This window comes from Erinaceus europaeus, chromosome 4 (assembly GCF_950295315.1).
Source record: "Erinaceus europaeus chromosome 4, mEriEur2.1, whole genome shotgun sequence".
NCBI lineage: Eukaryota > Metazoa > Chordata > Mammalia > Eulipotyphla > Erinaceidae > Erinaceus > Erinaceus europaeus.
Genome location: NC_080165.1, coordinates 70,493,693 through 70,509,836, shown reverse-complemented (window position 1 = coordinate 70,509,836; position 16,144 = coordinate 70,493,693). Strand labels below are relative to the sequence as shown.

General features: G+C 40.8%; 1 protein-coding gene across 8 annotated transcripts in view; it reads right to left on the bottom strand.

The window, feature by feature from the left end:
* Positions 1-16,144, bottom strand: part of LOC103120378 (RUNX family transcription factor 2) — a 343,683-nt gene that overhangs the window by 170,949 nt on the left and 156,590 nt on the right. For 5 of the 8 annotated variants that reach the window (XM_016191562.2, XM_007530782.2, XM_060189904.1 and 2 more), the window contains one exon: positions 10,652-15,030. The exons of the other annotated variants lie outside the window; for them this stretch is intronic. In XM_016191562.2, the coding sequence (XP_016047048.2) occupies positions 14,552-15,030 (479 nt within the window). In that variant the 3' untranslated portion in view covers positions 10,652-14,551. Of the gene's footprint in view, positions 1-10,651; positions 15,031-16,144 lie in introns of those variants that run through there. 8 annotated transcript variants of the gene reach the window in all.

The following is a 16,144-nucleotide window of genomic DNA, read 5'->3' as shown; positions in this document are numbered from 1 at the left end:
AATTTCCTCAAATGAAGAGTGATGTGAGCCATCACCGAAGAAGATGAATTGAGTTGACTAGAGATGCTTTCTAATGTGCTTTTAAAGGATGGTGAGCCTTCCAGAATATTGCTCTGCCCAAGTAGGTGTTAATCAATGTTTGGAGAAAGTAAAAGCAAAAGAAGGCAGAAATGGTGAAAGAGAGAAAGAGAGTAGCCATTTCTGGTCTCTGGATCTTTGTAAAATAGGAGACTGACTCCACATACAGCAGCAGATATGTAGCCCAAGAGCTATCATAGTGAGTAGAACACCCAGACCTGAGCAGACAAAATTTCAGGTTTGATCCCCGGCCTCATCTATACCAGAGTGATACTCTGATTCCTTCTGTCTCACCCTTTCACTAATTTATTTAAATAAAAAATTGAACTAAAAAGTAAAGCAACATATTTAAAGAAATTAGCTATAACATTAATAAAGCTTCTCAGAGAGAAAAGTACTGATTTAAAGAGATTTAGAGCAGCAAATAGGCCCCAGTGCCAGGTTCCTCCTGGCCCATGCCTAAATGCACAAAGTCTTGACACCCCCATGTTCCATTTCCAGCTGTAGCCAATGTTCTTCAGGCCCCAGTCCAGCACTCTCTTCCAGCTCAGCAATGCCTCCTAGTGAATCCAATTTAGAAATGGGAACCCTAGGTTTCTCACTTGCCCCCTTTGTCAATGACAAAAAGGTCCCCAAAGCCATTCCTGGAAAAGTAAGGGTTGAAGTTGACAGGAATTTCATGACTTGTTTCTCTTATTAGATGACGCCAGTGCTGCCAAATTAAGTTCAGTACCTCTTCCAGTAGTAGCATTTACATGAAACTCAACATGCCTAAAAGGGAAATCTTGGAAGAGATGATAGACTGAGAACTGAGATGATAGGTCAACATTTTTATTCCGAATGTGTTGATGTGTTTAATATTTATCATTTATATCATACGTTTTTGGGCTCTTTCAAGGTAGGAACCCATGGTAACTCAACTGCCAACTTTAGCCATGATGTTCATGTTCAGTAGAAAAATAGTTTATAAGATATATATTTCCTTTTTCCTTTTTATTTTTGATACCAAATTACTGCCCAGCTCTGGTTTATGATGGTGCCGGGGACTGAACACGGGACATCAAAGCCTCAGGCATTAGAGTCTCTTTGCATAAATATTACACTATCTCCATGACCACATATCACTTTCAGAGAGCAACATTTATTTAAATGTTAAAATAGCATTTTAAAAAGCTGTCCTACTTGATGTTTCAACTCTCCTATTGTGACTCAAAATAATTGAAAAGCATATTTATGACCTCCAAAATAGTCATCTCAATTATTATGAATAATATGTGTTGTGTATTTTATGTCCATTATGTGCTGGACACTTTGCAAGACATATTCATATCTCATTAACTATTTACTTCCCGTTCCCTCCACTATGCAGGTGACAGACTGTGTCTAAAATCTTGGGCTTTGGAATCAGGCATCTCTAAGCTTGAATCTTACTAGCTATATAGCCCTAAGCAAGTCTGGACTTCTGTTTCCTCATCAGCAAAATAGAGGCAAAAACAACAGTAACTACTTTGCTGATGGCTGGGAAGATTGAGATAAAAACACCTAAAATATTCAGCCAAGGGTCAGGCACATGGTCATGTGCACAACAGAAGTTTTATATTGTTAAATATCATCATAATAATTATTATATCATGCTATTGGTACTAAATATGGCCTTGCCCCTCAAAGGAAATTTAAAAAACAGCCTTCAGTGTCATTCTACAGAGGAAATGGAAAAATGATCTTCATTGCTAGTTCCTTTCTCCTTAGGATGCTCATTCTGGTGAGATCTGGGACAAGTGAACTTCAAGGTCAGCTACCCAGAGAGAAAATGGTGTGCCAACAGTAGCTAGCTAACTCCTGTGCCCTTTGTGCTTTGCAAGGGCAAGTGTGGCAGTAGGGAGAAAAAAGTACAGGGACTGATGACATGGACAGGCAAAGTAACAAAGGGGACATCTAAAGATGCTGGTTACTGCTACAAGCCTCTCTCCCCGATCTGGAAATTCCTTTCCTTCTCACTCTGCCTTTCTCCTGCAGGCCTTGGAATGCAAAGCCCCAAAAAATGAGCTTGGTATTGACCACTTCCTCAGGCCACCTTTTCAGTCTTCTGAAAAGCACTTCCAGTGACCTGAGGTGGCAGGAGCCAGTGTTCTGTGCAGTAGGCCTCCCCCAAACACCCAGAATGCCTCTGGGAAAGAAGAAAACAGCATCCTGAATGTATAGCAGACTCTAAGATAAAATAACCACTGAGAGATCTAATGGGCACTGACAAGGGGAAGGAGTGAAAAAGATAGAAGAACGATTCCATTTAAAAATGATCGACTCGGGGGTCAGGCGGTGGCGCAGTGGGTTAAGCGGACGTGGCGCAAAGCACAAGGACTGCAGTAACGATCCCGGTTCGAGCCCTGGCTCCCCACCTGCAGGGGAGTCGCTTCACAGGCGGTGAAGCAGGTCTGCAGGTGTCTATCTTTCTCTCCCCCTCTCTGTCTTCCCCTCCTCTCTCCATTTCTCTCTGTCCTGTCCAACAACGAACGACATCAACAATGGCAATAATGATGGCCACAGCGAGTCTACAACAACAGGGGCAACAAAGGGGGCGGGGGAAAATGGCCTCCAGGAGCGGTGGATTCATGGTGCAGGCACGGAGCCCAGCAATAAGCCTGGAGGAAAAAATAAAATAAAAATGATCGACTCAAGTTCATGATTTCTCTATTTTCTATGGCAAGGAGAACATAGAAAAAGAGAGAGAGAAAGAAAGAATTCCTCCTATCTATGAGTATTTTTCTACAGTCATGGAAAGTCAAAGGGCTCAGAGCTTCTGACTTTCCCTCTGGGGAAACCTGTGAGCCAGTCCACTGGATAACTTTAAAATGGGCTGGATGGGGAAGGCAAGAGGCTCAAAGGCCCCCAGCAAGCAGCTCGGATGAGGAACGGGTGCAGGAGGACACACTGTGTTTTCAGTTTGGATTCTGTGATCTTTCTGCCAAACAGGGGTTTACAAAGCAAAACCTCCAGAGAATTCTCATACTTTCTGGCTGATTCTCCCGGTGTTCGTCTTAACAGGAATCAGCTGTTTGCCTTCTCACTCATACAGCATGTTGCGGAGGAGAACTTAGCATCTGGTCTGACTATTATTAAAAACAAGAACATCCTGCTCTGTTGGGAGAACAGCACCACTGGCAATAAAAGGACGGACGGAGAGCATTTGCATTCGGGATTCCAGAGATGTGTTTTGGTTCAGTATCTGCACTCCCTCCTCCCCCCTCCTGGCTTTCATTTTTAAATTTCCTGATGCATCCATCATTTGGATCTGGGGTTTCTTTTTCTGAAAAAGAAAGAGAACAATTTTTCCTTTCATTGGAAAGCAAGGGATCACTGGAGTTGTTCAAATGCTGCCCTGCTCCTGCAGTGTGATAAAGTTGAACTACCAGAAGACTTTTTTTTTTTTTTAACAACTGCGGAAATGAAAAAGTAAACAAGACTGGGACTGCATCAGTATTTAGGCTCCAGCTTTTTGTTGTTGTTTTCATCTTTTTCTTTCTTTTTAAGCACTGGGCTAGGAGCCTGGAGGAAGCATATTATAGGAAAAACTGAGAGATTTTATTAGCCAGTAAAGGAAAAAACTGAGTTCCTGTTAACCACTTAATCCTTTCTAAAGTTCCGCACTTGTTTCCTTCTCAGATCCTTTTCTCCTCATGGCCACAAGGAATGAAAGCAGGTCTCCCCTTCCCACTCCCACCCTTCAGCCCCACCCCCTGTACTTTCCCTGTACACACTAACTTCGGTGTTTGTGCTCCAGAAGTTGTGGTTGAGAATAGTATTCAGTAATAACCTCTGCACTTCTCATCTGTGAAACCACTAATAGTAGAAGATTTTGATAAGGAGTCAAATTTGCTGTGGCCCAGAATCCACACAAAAAGCCTCTTAAAGCATGCTGCCGGAAAGGAGAACTAATGGCTGTGATTTTCAGAAATTAAATATGAAATGACTGTTAGGAAACAGAATCAAGTAAAAGCATCACTGGAATATGTAATGACCCCATAAAGGCCCCTTTCGTTTGAGGGCAGAAGAATAAAGAGAAGTCTACAGAGAAACAGAAAATGAAACTGGTCAGAGTTATTTTATTGTCAGAGATGGATGGAGTTACTAAAAAACAAGTGTACACATATTCCCATTTTATATGTGTCCTTATATTAATGCTCCCACAATTATAGTTTGTAGTCTCGTCACTTGCTTTTAGCTGTTCTTAAGCAATAAATTTATAAATTTACATAAATCCAGCAACCAGTCATGTTTGGGGAGTTTATGGTATCCTAATCTCTCAAAAACACTAAGTTTTGCTGTGATAGCCTATATCTCCTAACTCCACTAAGCCTACTGCTGTACCTTACTTCCATTTTTCATATCAGGCTAACTCTAATACTTTTAATTTTCTGGGAGAAATACCCTACAACATAAAGAGGACAAGGCCACACAGAACCTCTTTGCAATTCTGTATTCTGGTCTCAGTATTGTTGAGGCAAAACTACTTATTTTGTGGAAGGCCTGTGTAGAAGAACTTTTGTATGTAAAGATCTATTTGTTTTCTATGATACAGAATTTCACATGAGATAGAAGGAGTCAGGAGAGGAGGAGGAGGGAGAGGGAGAAAGAGAAGTCAGAACACCATTCTGGTGCATGCAGCACCAGGGATCAAGTTGGGAGCTTCAGGCCAGCAAGTCCTATGCTCTATCAGTTGAGATATTTCCCCAGCAGCTCCCATAGTAATGTTTGTATGTATGTATGTATGTATGTATGTATGTATGTATGTATGTATCTGTCTGTCTATCCTATAGAGAGAGAGAGATAGATAGACAGACAGTCAGTCTTCATTTCTTCATAATAATGAGTAGTACAGGGATAATCTTCCCTTTCTTTTTGTTATGGAGTGGGATAGAATTACCTGATACAAAACGATAGCAATTAAGAAGCTATGTATGCAATGCTAAAACATACAGCAGGTTTTTCAGAAAATTCCACTTAGTGGCCAGACAGCATTGCAACAAGATAATAAGCAAAGGAAATATATATATATATATATATATATATATATATATATATATATATATATATATATCAAAACTTAAGTGGGTTTCCAGTAACTTGATCCTTCTTCTCCCTAACTGGTTGAGCATGTCTGAACAATAGGGATGGTTGAGTCACAAAAAGCTTTTGAATAAAAACCTTATAGGAATCAATAATGGCAGGCTTGTAGCTCACGGGCATCATGCAAAACTTTGCCATGTCTGTGACCCAGGTTTGAGCCTGGTCCCCACCGAGTTGAAGAAACCTTAGGTGATGTTCTCTGTCATACTCTCTACCTTTGTCTTGGAAAACATATGCACACACACACACACACACACACACACACACACACACACACTCTAATAATAATAGTGACCTTCCTTAAATATAGTTTCACCATGTTCCTGATATCTCAGGGACCATCCAGTATCCCTTTTTCCCACTAAATAACTTCTTTGAAGAAGAGCAACTGGACTAAAGAGAGATCATAATAGTTGTGCAAAAGAATTTCATGCCTGAGACAGCTAGGTCCCAGATTCAATTATAAGCACCACCAAAAGTCAGAGTTGAGTACTTTGGTAAGTGCTTTTTTTAAAAACACACACACACACACACACACACACACACACACACACTTGCAGAACGAAGGTGGTGCTTTTTAACTTTTTGCAACAGCTTCAGGAATAACAATTCTTTAATGAAGGCAAATAAATATTGGTTCAAGGAAAGGGAGATGACAGAGAGAGAGAGAGAGAGAGAAAAGAGAGGAGAGAGAGATATGAGGGTAGTCTTCCCTGAATGGTTCTCAGGTGATTCTTCTTATCCCTCCTCCCTATTCTCTCCCCACCCCCACCACCCCCTTCCAGGTCTGCATGTATATATCACATTCCTGAAAACCTCAGGAACTGACGCTAGAAGCAAATACATAAAGCAGCCTGGGATCTCACAGGTATAAGATGGCCCACACTCATTCAAACTGTGGCAGTCTGTTGAGTTATCCCCACACCTTCCCCCAAAAATCTTACAGTGTGAGACAGCAGTTTTAACATAAGCTTCCTCCTACCTTATTAGATAACCTCAAACCATTGTTTCTCAGGATAGATATCTGAAAGAATTTTGAGGTAATTGGAAGAATGAGGCCAGTGGGCTGAATTGCCCACAGTTTACCTGATAATCAAGGTAGGGCCATTCCCTTAAAAAAAAATAGTCAATAGGACCTTGCCTTCAATATGGATCAACAATGAAAGGGAAGGTTCCATTCTCCAAAGGGAGGTTGGACAACATACTCTACCTATCACCCAAGGATGATGGGTCCTGAAATTAGTGCAACCTAGAATGTTCCTAGCCATGACCACAGAATGCGAGCTCAGACCTATAGGCGTGCAGAAATTACATAGGCTCCTATGCTGACTATGGGCCTCAGATCAAATCTATGGGGTTTACAGTTAACAATATTTATATGCTTTTCCCATATTTGGGAGCTACTCTCTTCTATGATCCAGCTTTCTAGTCCTTTTTCCAACTATGACACCATCTTCCCAGACAACAACCTGGGTCCACCTGCATATTAGATGTCAGGCTCAGGCCAAAACTAGGAGGGCCCTGGGCCCCCATGGAATATACCTAAAATAGACCTACTACCTTTTTCCAAAACAGAGACCCAAATCTTCATCTGCAATATTCTTGTCTTTAGGTTCATGATTAACAATTTGTTCTGCTTTATATCTTAACTCTTTTTCAGCTACCAGGTTCCAGATGCTACCATGATGCCAGCCTCCCTTCCCTGGGCAGACAACCCCACCATGTGTCCTGGAGCCCCACCCCACAGAGACCTGCTTCACTAGGGAAAGAGAGAGACAGGCTGCGAGTATGGATCTATCTGCCAATGTCCATGTTCAGCAGGGAAGCAATTATAGAAGCCAGACCTTTCACCTTCTGTACCCTATAATGATCCTGCGTCCATACTCCAAGAGGGATGAAGAATAAGAAAGCTTTCAAGGGAAGGGATGGGATACAGAGTTCTGGTGGTGGGAATTGTGTGGAATTATAACCCTCTTATCCTATATAATCTTGTCAATATTTCCATTTTTTAAATAAAATAAAAAAAGAAAGAAAGAAATAGTCCATAGCTCCGTTTTTGCTGCAACTCTTAGCTATGTCATTCATGCTAACCACTGTTTTCGGGGATGGTAGTGGTGAGGGGGAGATGAAATCAACTGCTAGAGATCTCTAAGACCTGCTCTCATCATGAATAAGGGCTTCCTCTACCTCCTCCCTTGCCTTTTTCAGACTGTTTTCAAATCTCATAAATATAAACATGTGGCTCTTCAACCGCATCTGTAGATAATAACTTCAGGGGGCTTCCTGTTTACATGGCAATACCCATTTCCCAGCCAAATAAACTCTGCAACAGTGAGCTGAGGTGTTTATTGGGCCAGTCTCGGCTGGGACTGAGTTAACAGGAAACACCCACTCTCAAAGAAATGTCTGATGATTAAATATTTGGGGAGGGGGGGCAAAGAGCACAAAGGGTCAGAAACAGTGGAGAAATTGCTTCCTTCTTCTGTCTTCTGCAGTGACCAGCCATGATGAATACAACCAAGCAACCCAAGCCCTACAGCTATGCTGTTCAGTGGCTGCACAGCCTGTGATGCAGGGAGCAAGGAAAGTGCTGATAGGAGAGCCATGAACCTCGGTGACAACACATCCAAATATCAGGTGACATGAGGGAATAGAAAGAATGATGTCCAGCCACCAGCTGGGAAACCCCTCTATCTTTCTACCTGCTTGTTTTGTCTTTGTGAGCAATGTGCCCTCACACTAGCACTTTCAATAAAGTTTAACCTACGAGTTTAGAGACTACCCCCAAGACAGAGATTCTCAACTGAGGGTGCTTAGAAATGTCTGAAGACTTTTCTTGTTGTCATGACTAGGGCAGAGCTATTGGCAACACTCTTTACACAAACATCTAGGAGTCATCAGCCTGAACTGTCAAGAGTGCCAGAGTCCAGCCCTGTGCCCCAAAACCGAGAATCAGAGACTCAGAGAAGTGACTTGCCCTCAGTTATGCTGTGGGACAAAACTGGAGAGGAAGAGAAAGCTACTGTACTCACCTTTTGTCCAATGCCTTATCAAATCACACAGATGTTTAATTAGAAAAGATAAATAAATACATGTCCTCAAAGAGTCACAAACAAGTTTTCTGGCCTCAAAGAAGATAGATCCCCAAAACCTAATTCTGGTCGGGAACAACAAATGACACTCAGTGCTCAGATAACTGGGAGAAAGTCTAAGGTCATCAGATAAAGGACTACAAAAGTTAGATAAGGACAAGAGACTGGCTCACTTAACAATGGCCTTTTTGGTTAATACCAGACCACCCCATCATCTGAGGCCCTAGGGAATCACTGGATTCTATACAAACATGATGTGCCTAGACCTCTAATAGATCATCTGTCTACCATCACTGGTCACTTCCATCAGGGATCTCATCATAAGCCCTCTTGTGGCTCTTCCCAGGACTTTGTCCTCACCATAAAGCAACAATGGTGGGGACTTCCCCATTCTCCTAAGGGGGGCTGGGTCATCCTGCCCTGCCACTAGAGGAAGACCAGTCCTGAAATGAGTGCAGCCTGGAATGCTCTCAGCTGTGGCCAGCTCAGACCAGTTGGGACTCAGGTTACACAGGCTCTTGTGCTAAATATAAATACATATATGGGCCCTGGGTCAGATGGATGAGGTAAAAAGTTAATTTTACTGATTTTTTTCAAGAATGGGAGCTACTTTCTGCCCTAATTCAAATTTTTAGCCCTTTCCTCTACTCTGACACCATCTTCTCAGACAATATTTTTGTCCAACTCCATGTTAGCTATCAAACTCAAGCAAAAAACTATGATAGTTGTGGGTGCCTTGGAACATACCTAGAACCCTGTTCTCTTCTGTTCTACTCCTACTTTTTGTTTCCATTCATTAATCATTTTGTCCTGCTTTGGATCTTTCCGCCTTCCAGCCACCAAGTAGCAGACGCTATCATGATTCCATCCTGACTTCTCTGGGCAGCCAACCTCACCAATGTGTCTTGGAAACTCACTGTTTCAGAGCCCTGCCCCACTAAGGAAAGATAGAAGCAAGTTGGGGATATGGATCGACCTACCAATGCCCATGTCCATCAGAGAAGCAATTACAGAAGCCAGAACTCCCATCTTCTGCACCCCAAAAATAATTTTGATTCATTCTCCCAGTGGGGGAGAAGTAATAGGGAGAAGAGGACCAGAGAGCTCTGAACTCCAACTCCATCAGAAACTGTAGAGAGAGAAGGAAAGAGGGAGGGACATTTGGGTGTAATAATAGATGTATATGTGTGACATGGAAAAGAAGGTGGGACCTAAAAAAAAAAAAGGCCAAATATATGTAACTATAGATAGTTGTAGAAATAATAGTTGACCCATATCTGCAACCGGGGGGTTGGGGGGGGAATCTGCTGTACCTTACAATGGAGGGACTGGCAATCCAGAACTCTGGTGGTGGGAATGGTGGCAAAGTTGTATCCCTGTTGTCTTGTAATTTTGTAAATCAATACTAAATCACTACCAAAAAAAAAAAAAGAAGAAGAAGAAAGAAAGAAAGAAAGAAAGAAAGAAAGAAAGAAAGAAAGAAAAGAAAGAAAGGGAAAAACCACAAATGTTCTGGTCTCAGCTCAACCTAGCATTTTTAGGATGTCCCCTATTCTTCCAAATGAGTTGGCTCCATTCGTTCTCAGAAAACAAGTTGCAGAAGGGTAAAAATGAGCAGCTCTTCCTGAGGGAAACCTCTCACTTTTTGGGTGGCATGGTCAACTAACTGGCCAGTGACTGAGCTCCTCTGCTCCACGGTTTCTGAGTCCCTCTTTTAGAACTGTGGGGTAAGCCAAAACACAGAAAGCACAGGATGTAAAGAGAACCACCACTCTACCACAGGCCCTTATAACATGGGAGGGATTTGCCAAACATAAACGGTAGTCCAGGAAAACCTCCCCAAACTACAGTTAAGTTCAGTGGTAAATTTTTTCTAAGGCAAGACCTCTTTAAACCAAAGTGAGGATATATTCCTCCTTGGGCTTTGGCTGACTTTAAGCACCTCCAAAAGTATGTGGGGAGGGAGAGAGACCCCCCCCCCATATGGAATCTGCAGAATACTATAGCAGGGGTTGGGTTGCTAACAAGAATCACAGAACCATTGAAGTTTTTTACTCCCTGAGTGGTCCTACAGTTGGAATAAGGGCAAAGGGTGGGGTGACACTCCTCCTTTCTGACACTGATGGATAAGGAAATGAGTTCACCACTAGAGTCTTCATCCAACCTTAGAGGCAAGACAAAACTAGATGGTGCTTACCCAAAGACTAACCCCCCACACACACCCCCATCAGCAATATAGGATCTCTGTTCTCATCCCACCCTGGCAAGTCATGCCCATTAAATGCCCAGTGTAGGCAGAATAGGTGTCAGACTAGAAAAGAAAGCGCGGATGAGAAAAGACCCAGTATACACACATAAAAAAAACCAAAAAAGCCATTTTATTGAAAATTAAATTCAAACTTCAAATTAATATTACAATCATGAGGAAAATGCCAAATAATTCAATTTACAGTTGCAACATACAATACAAATAGTCCCTTTGAAGTTAAGAGTAAACTCATCCACAATCATGACCTGTGGTACAAAGCAGAATTTGTACAATATGTGCATGGAAAGCAAATCTTGGGCAACAGCAATGGGGAAAAAATTAAAATGAAAAGCTTGTATTTACACAAAATGCTACAAATATTTTTGTTCCACAGAAATCTAAGAATGGTAAGGCATAACCAAAGAAATGGAATTTTACTCAGAATACCTAAGAAATTACTGTAAGTTATGATTTTGGCTGATAATATTTCAAAAGTACTGCATGAAAAAGCAAATAGTTATTTGTAAACATGAAGTAAACAAACATCTAAAATTTCTCACATAGAAAACGATTTTAAAATGCATTATCTTCTTGAAGAACAACAAATTCAAGGTTTGGAAGAGTTGTCTTTCATTTGTTTTACTTATTACTGTTCTTTCAGAGATCACAGATATAATTGTCGTCTTTGTTAATGCTTTGTGTTTCTATGTATTACCCGAGAGTCCCAGTCAGCCCCTTTCCTGGGGATGGAGGGACCTCTTTAAGCCAGCACACGTCTCTTCCCCTCTGAATTTGCAATGGGTGGTCATTAAGGATAGTGTGTGATTTATTATCATTATTATTATTATTATGCTCATATTTAAAGGACCCTGGTGGGATAAGACAGTCTAAAGAGCAAACAACAGCTAGTCTGCTGAGCCTCAGTTCCAGGCTAAATGTCATTCCACTAATCTAAAACCAAAGTAGTGGTACCTACTACTTTTTTCTGGAACTCAGACAATAGGTTAGAATGCATGAGACAACTGAACCAGATAAAAAGGAGGTTGTGTTGGTCACTCTGTAAACTCCAGATATATCTATTTGCTATAGAGAGAACCATGCTATCTTAACCTGAAGAAAACTCGAGTGTTCGCTAGCACATGGCTCCATAGGAGTAGTAAGGCTTCCTTTGGTCTTGAAATTACAAATCATAAGCATGACCCAGTGCAAATCAAGGATTCAGTTTAAAAAAGAAAAAAAGTAATAATAATGAAAAACAAAAGAAAATCTTAACCCCGCAGGCCAAAAAGGGGGAGAATTTGGTCTAAGAAATGTGAATTAAGCCACTGGGGTGGGCTGACTGACGGTAGAAGGAAGAAGTGCTTAAATTTTTCCCCAAAGGGGGGAAAAAAAACTTTTAAAGTGTTTCTGGGTTGCTGCCTGCAGCCACTATAATATTATTTCAACACAAAAGCATCCCTAAAATCACTTAGTATGTGTACTGTAAACTTAAAAAAAAGCCCTTTTAACATTAAAAAATAATGTACAACTATAGTACCTTTTTTTATTAAATAGGGTACAGCTGGCACTGGCGGTAACATTTTTATGTCAATTAATTAAAATTGTAATGTGTGACCAGACACTGGCTTTTTTAAGTGCTGCTGAAACAAAAACACGTATTTTACACTTACAAATAAATGGACAGTGGTAGTAGCTTCAAGCTACCACACATAAACAATAAATAGTATCAATTACTACTTCCATCTTACTTAAGTAATAGAAAAGTGGCTTATTTATCTAAGCATACTTGGTATACAACCTTTAGAAGGCAAAGTGTTTTGTTTTTGTCTCTCCTTGAATTTTATTAGGAGGAGTCAGGACGAATTCCAAGGGAGTCTCCCAGGCAAGAAGCATAGATCCAACTGCCCCACAAGTTGTCCCAGAATATGTGGTGGCTTACAGAGGTGGACTGGAGGGTAACTAGACAGTTAAGGGTCCTAAGGCAAGGGTCCTCTGGGGTCTGGAGAAAAAAAGCTATATAAAGTTCTGTTTGAAAGGGACTCAGAATTCCAATAAAAAGTTCCTGAGCTGTGGGTGAGGAGGGGAGAGATTTGCCAGGTGGTGTCATTTAATGGTTCTGGCTTGGGTTACCTTTTCACACTACTGAATCTGTCCTGTGGCCACCAGAAGTGATCAAAGTGCATCCTACAGGAGAGTTTTAACTAAAATCCATACACATAGTAGTAGACACCAAATTCCACAGAGCCTTGTCTTCCTCCATTTGCCCTCCATTGTGAGAAACACAAATGTTGGGAGGCTGTATTAAGCTAGTAAGTCTCCCACAGGCTCTGTGTTCTCTCAAAACAAGTTATCTGCTGGGACTGGCCTGCTACTTGAGAGGATCCCTCTCCCAAAAGACAATGGCTTCATTCTTTAAGTGCAAATTCTGTGGGGAACTGAAAATAAGGTCTTGGGTAAGGCAGATTTGGGTTCCCTTGACTTACTCTTTGGTAAGGCAGATTGGTTAAGAATTCCTAGTGCAATTTTGCTTTCCTGTACTATCAATATATGAATCAAGACTGATCCTTAAGCCACATGTGTGGCTTTCAGCTAAACAATGACTTCACTATGAAGCCTGGCGATATAGAGTTTTGTTCTAACTATGAAACCGCAGAAAATTTGTCCGCAGTGCACTTGTGCTTGTCTTTTTAATGTGACAAGATTCATCATTATTTGGAAGAAATTAGGAAACCACATAACTCCAGCATTTTATGCTGCTAAAGGGCCACATAAGTGATAGAGGCCTAAGAGCTGCTTTTCAAACCCTTAATTATTGCTTTAAAAAAAGGCAAAGCTGTTTTAGAGGCAATCAAAGAACTGAAAAGCACTAAATATAACATATCCTTCATACGTTACAAAAACAGAAGCTACATCTAACATATTTGATGATGGAAGTATTTTGAAAAATCACATTGTGCCTGGATGAACTGAAATTGCTTAGCAATATTTCAGATATGGCTCTAGCCCACTGAAGAAATCTGTTATTCAATAAAGAGCACTTTTAGAGACCGAAGTCAACATATCAAAACACTAAGAAATGTTTCAAGGGTCCAAAGGTCATTAAATAATTATAAATATATCTTTAAAGTTATATGACCATTCATGTTAGCAAGTCACCTCAGATTTTACACATATTCATAATTTAAAAAAAAAAGAAAACAAATAACATACAGCCAAACTCAAACACTACCTATACCATTATGGCTAATCATAAAGTATTGCCATATTCAGTTTTGCATAAAGGAGAAGAGGAAATTTTAAGATAGAGCTTCTTATTTAGTTAAATGAGAAAAAGGGAAAAAATGTGTTAACAAGGTAAAAATAAAATAACCTATCCTGATTATTATCTTGAAGTCACTTTCTTACTATAGGGGGAAAAAAATGAACCAAACAGTTCAAATGAGTACCTGCAGAAAATCTGAAAGCAATGTTTGGAGTGTTTCTTCTGAATGGATCATTCAGTAAAAGAAGAGTCCATTCTACCTCTTTCCCCTTTGCATGCACCTCGCCTGGCTTTGTAAGCTGTTCTGCAGTGTGCGCTGGTTCCTTACACAGCTGCAAACGTGAGGGCATATGGTTTCAAAGCACAGAGAGGAAGCAGCTTTGCTCTTCTTCCCCCTGAACCTGGAGTCCACCTCTCTGAACTGGCATATGAACAAGTTATTTATGATAATAAACAACAGCAACCCAAAAAAATACCTTTCTTTCCCTTTGTTTAGAAAAAGTACATATAAAACAGAAACAATCTGAAATCTGATTGTACAACTGTCTCTCTCAGGCTTTTTGGTTCTCAATATCTACCGTCTGATGGTTACAAGATCATGACGGAGTAAATGAAAAAAATCTTCTAAAAAAGAGGCACTTTCAGATAGCTAATCGATATACATATATATGCACTTTTATATATATGTATATGTTGATACGTTTGGGATATGCTTCCCAGATACCGTTGGGCCACCGCTGAGGAATTTCAATATGGTCGCCAAACAGATTCATCCATTCTGCCACTAGAATTCAAAACAGTTGGGGAACTGCTGTGGCTTCCATCAGCGTCAACACCATCATTCTGGTTAGGCAAATTTGGATTTAATAGCGTGCTGCCATTCGAGGTGGTGGTGCATGGCGGAAGCATTCTGGAAGGAGACCGGTCTCCCCCTGGCACCATGGGGAACTGATAGGATCCTGATGAAGTGCCATAGTAGAGATATGGAGTGCTGCTGGTCTGGAAGGGTCCACTCTGGCTTTGGGAAGAGCCGGGATAGGGTGGTGGCAGGTAGGTGTGGTAGTGAGTGGTAGCGGACATACCGAGGGACATGCCTGAAGTGACTGGCGGGGTGTAAGTAAAGGTGGCTGGATAGTGCATTCGTGGGTTGGAGAAGCGGCTCTCAGTGAGGGATGAAATGCTTGGGAATTGCCTGGGATCTGAAAAAGGGCCCAGTTCTGAAGCACCTAAAAATTATAACAGAAGATGGGGGGAAAATCTGTAAATATCAATTAAAATAGTGATCGAATTTTCACAAGAAAAAAAGAAAACTTTAGCTACCCAAAAAGGACTAACAAGCCACAAACAGACCTTCAAATGTACCAGTCACTGTACATCTCTTTTTTGGTTTTTGTCTTTAGTCTTATTAGCATTTATCTTAACTCCTTTTTAGCTCCCCGGAAAATCTAACAGGCTTTAAAAACCCAAAGGTATGCTGGGCCATACGCATAAACCAACCTAACACTCTGATCACATAGATTCACTCACCCGACTTTAAGACTGAATCCTCATTGTTGTGTTTTTTTTTTCTTATCCTTACTTTCTTTTTTCGTCCTTTCTTTCTTTTACTTACTTATTTGCTCTCTTTGTTTCTTATTTGCACTTCAAGTATTTGAAAGTGACATTTTTATTATTGTTTTTTCTCAACCTAATATGAATAAATTTCCAAGTGGTTGGTTTTGCTCTTAGAACTCTTGCTGGGACCCCTTCTTCAATGAAGGAATATTTAAAAAGCTATGTTTCTAACATATTCCTATCACTTCTTTCAATATTTCAAATAATTTTAAATCACATTTTATTATTTATCTAAGTAACACATTTCAAAAAATCACACCACAGTGAATCAAACCAATCAATATATTTTGTAACTGTCTTAGTTATGGGAGGGTGGTGTACAGAAGAGGGTAGTCCTAAAGAGGTCTATGAAGGGAAATAAACTTTTAAAAAACCTTTGTTTTTTTAAAATTCCCACCAGGGTTATTACTGGGGCTCAGTGCTGGCACTATAAATCCACTACTTCTGGCAGTCTTCTCTCTCTCTCTCTCTGTCTCTCTCTGTCTCTCTCTGTCTCTCTCTGTCTCTGTCTCTATTTTGTTTGATAGGACAGAGAGAAATTGAGAAGGGAGAGTGATAATGGAGAAAGAAACCTGCAGATCTGCTTCACCAACTGGGAAGCTCCCCACCCCACCCCTATAGTGGGGTATGTAGGGGCTCAAACCCAGGTCCTTTCGCATGGTAATGTTTGTGCTCAACCACTGTCTGGCCTCCCAAGGGTCACAGACTTAAAAAAAAAAAAAAAAA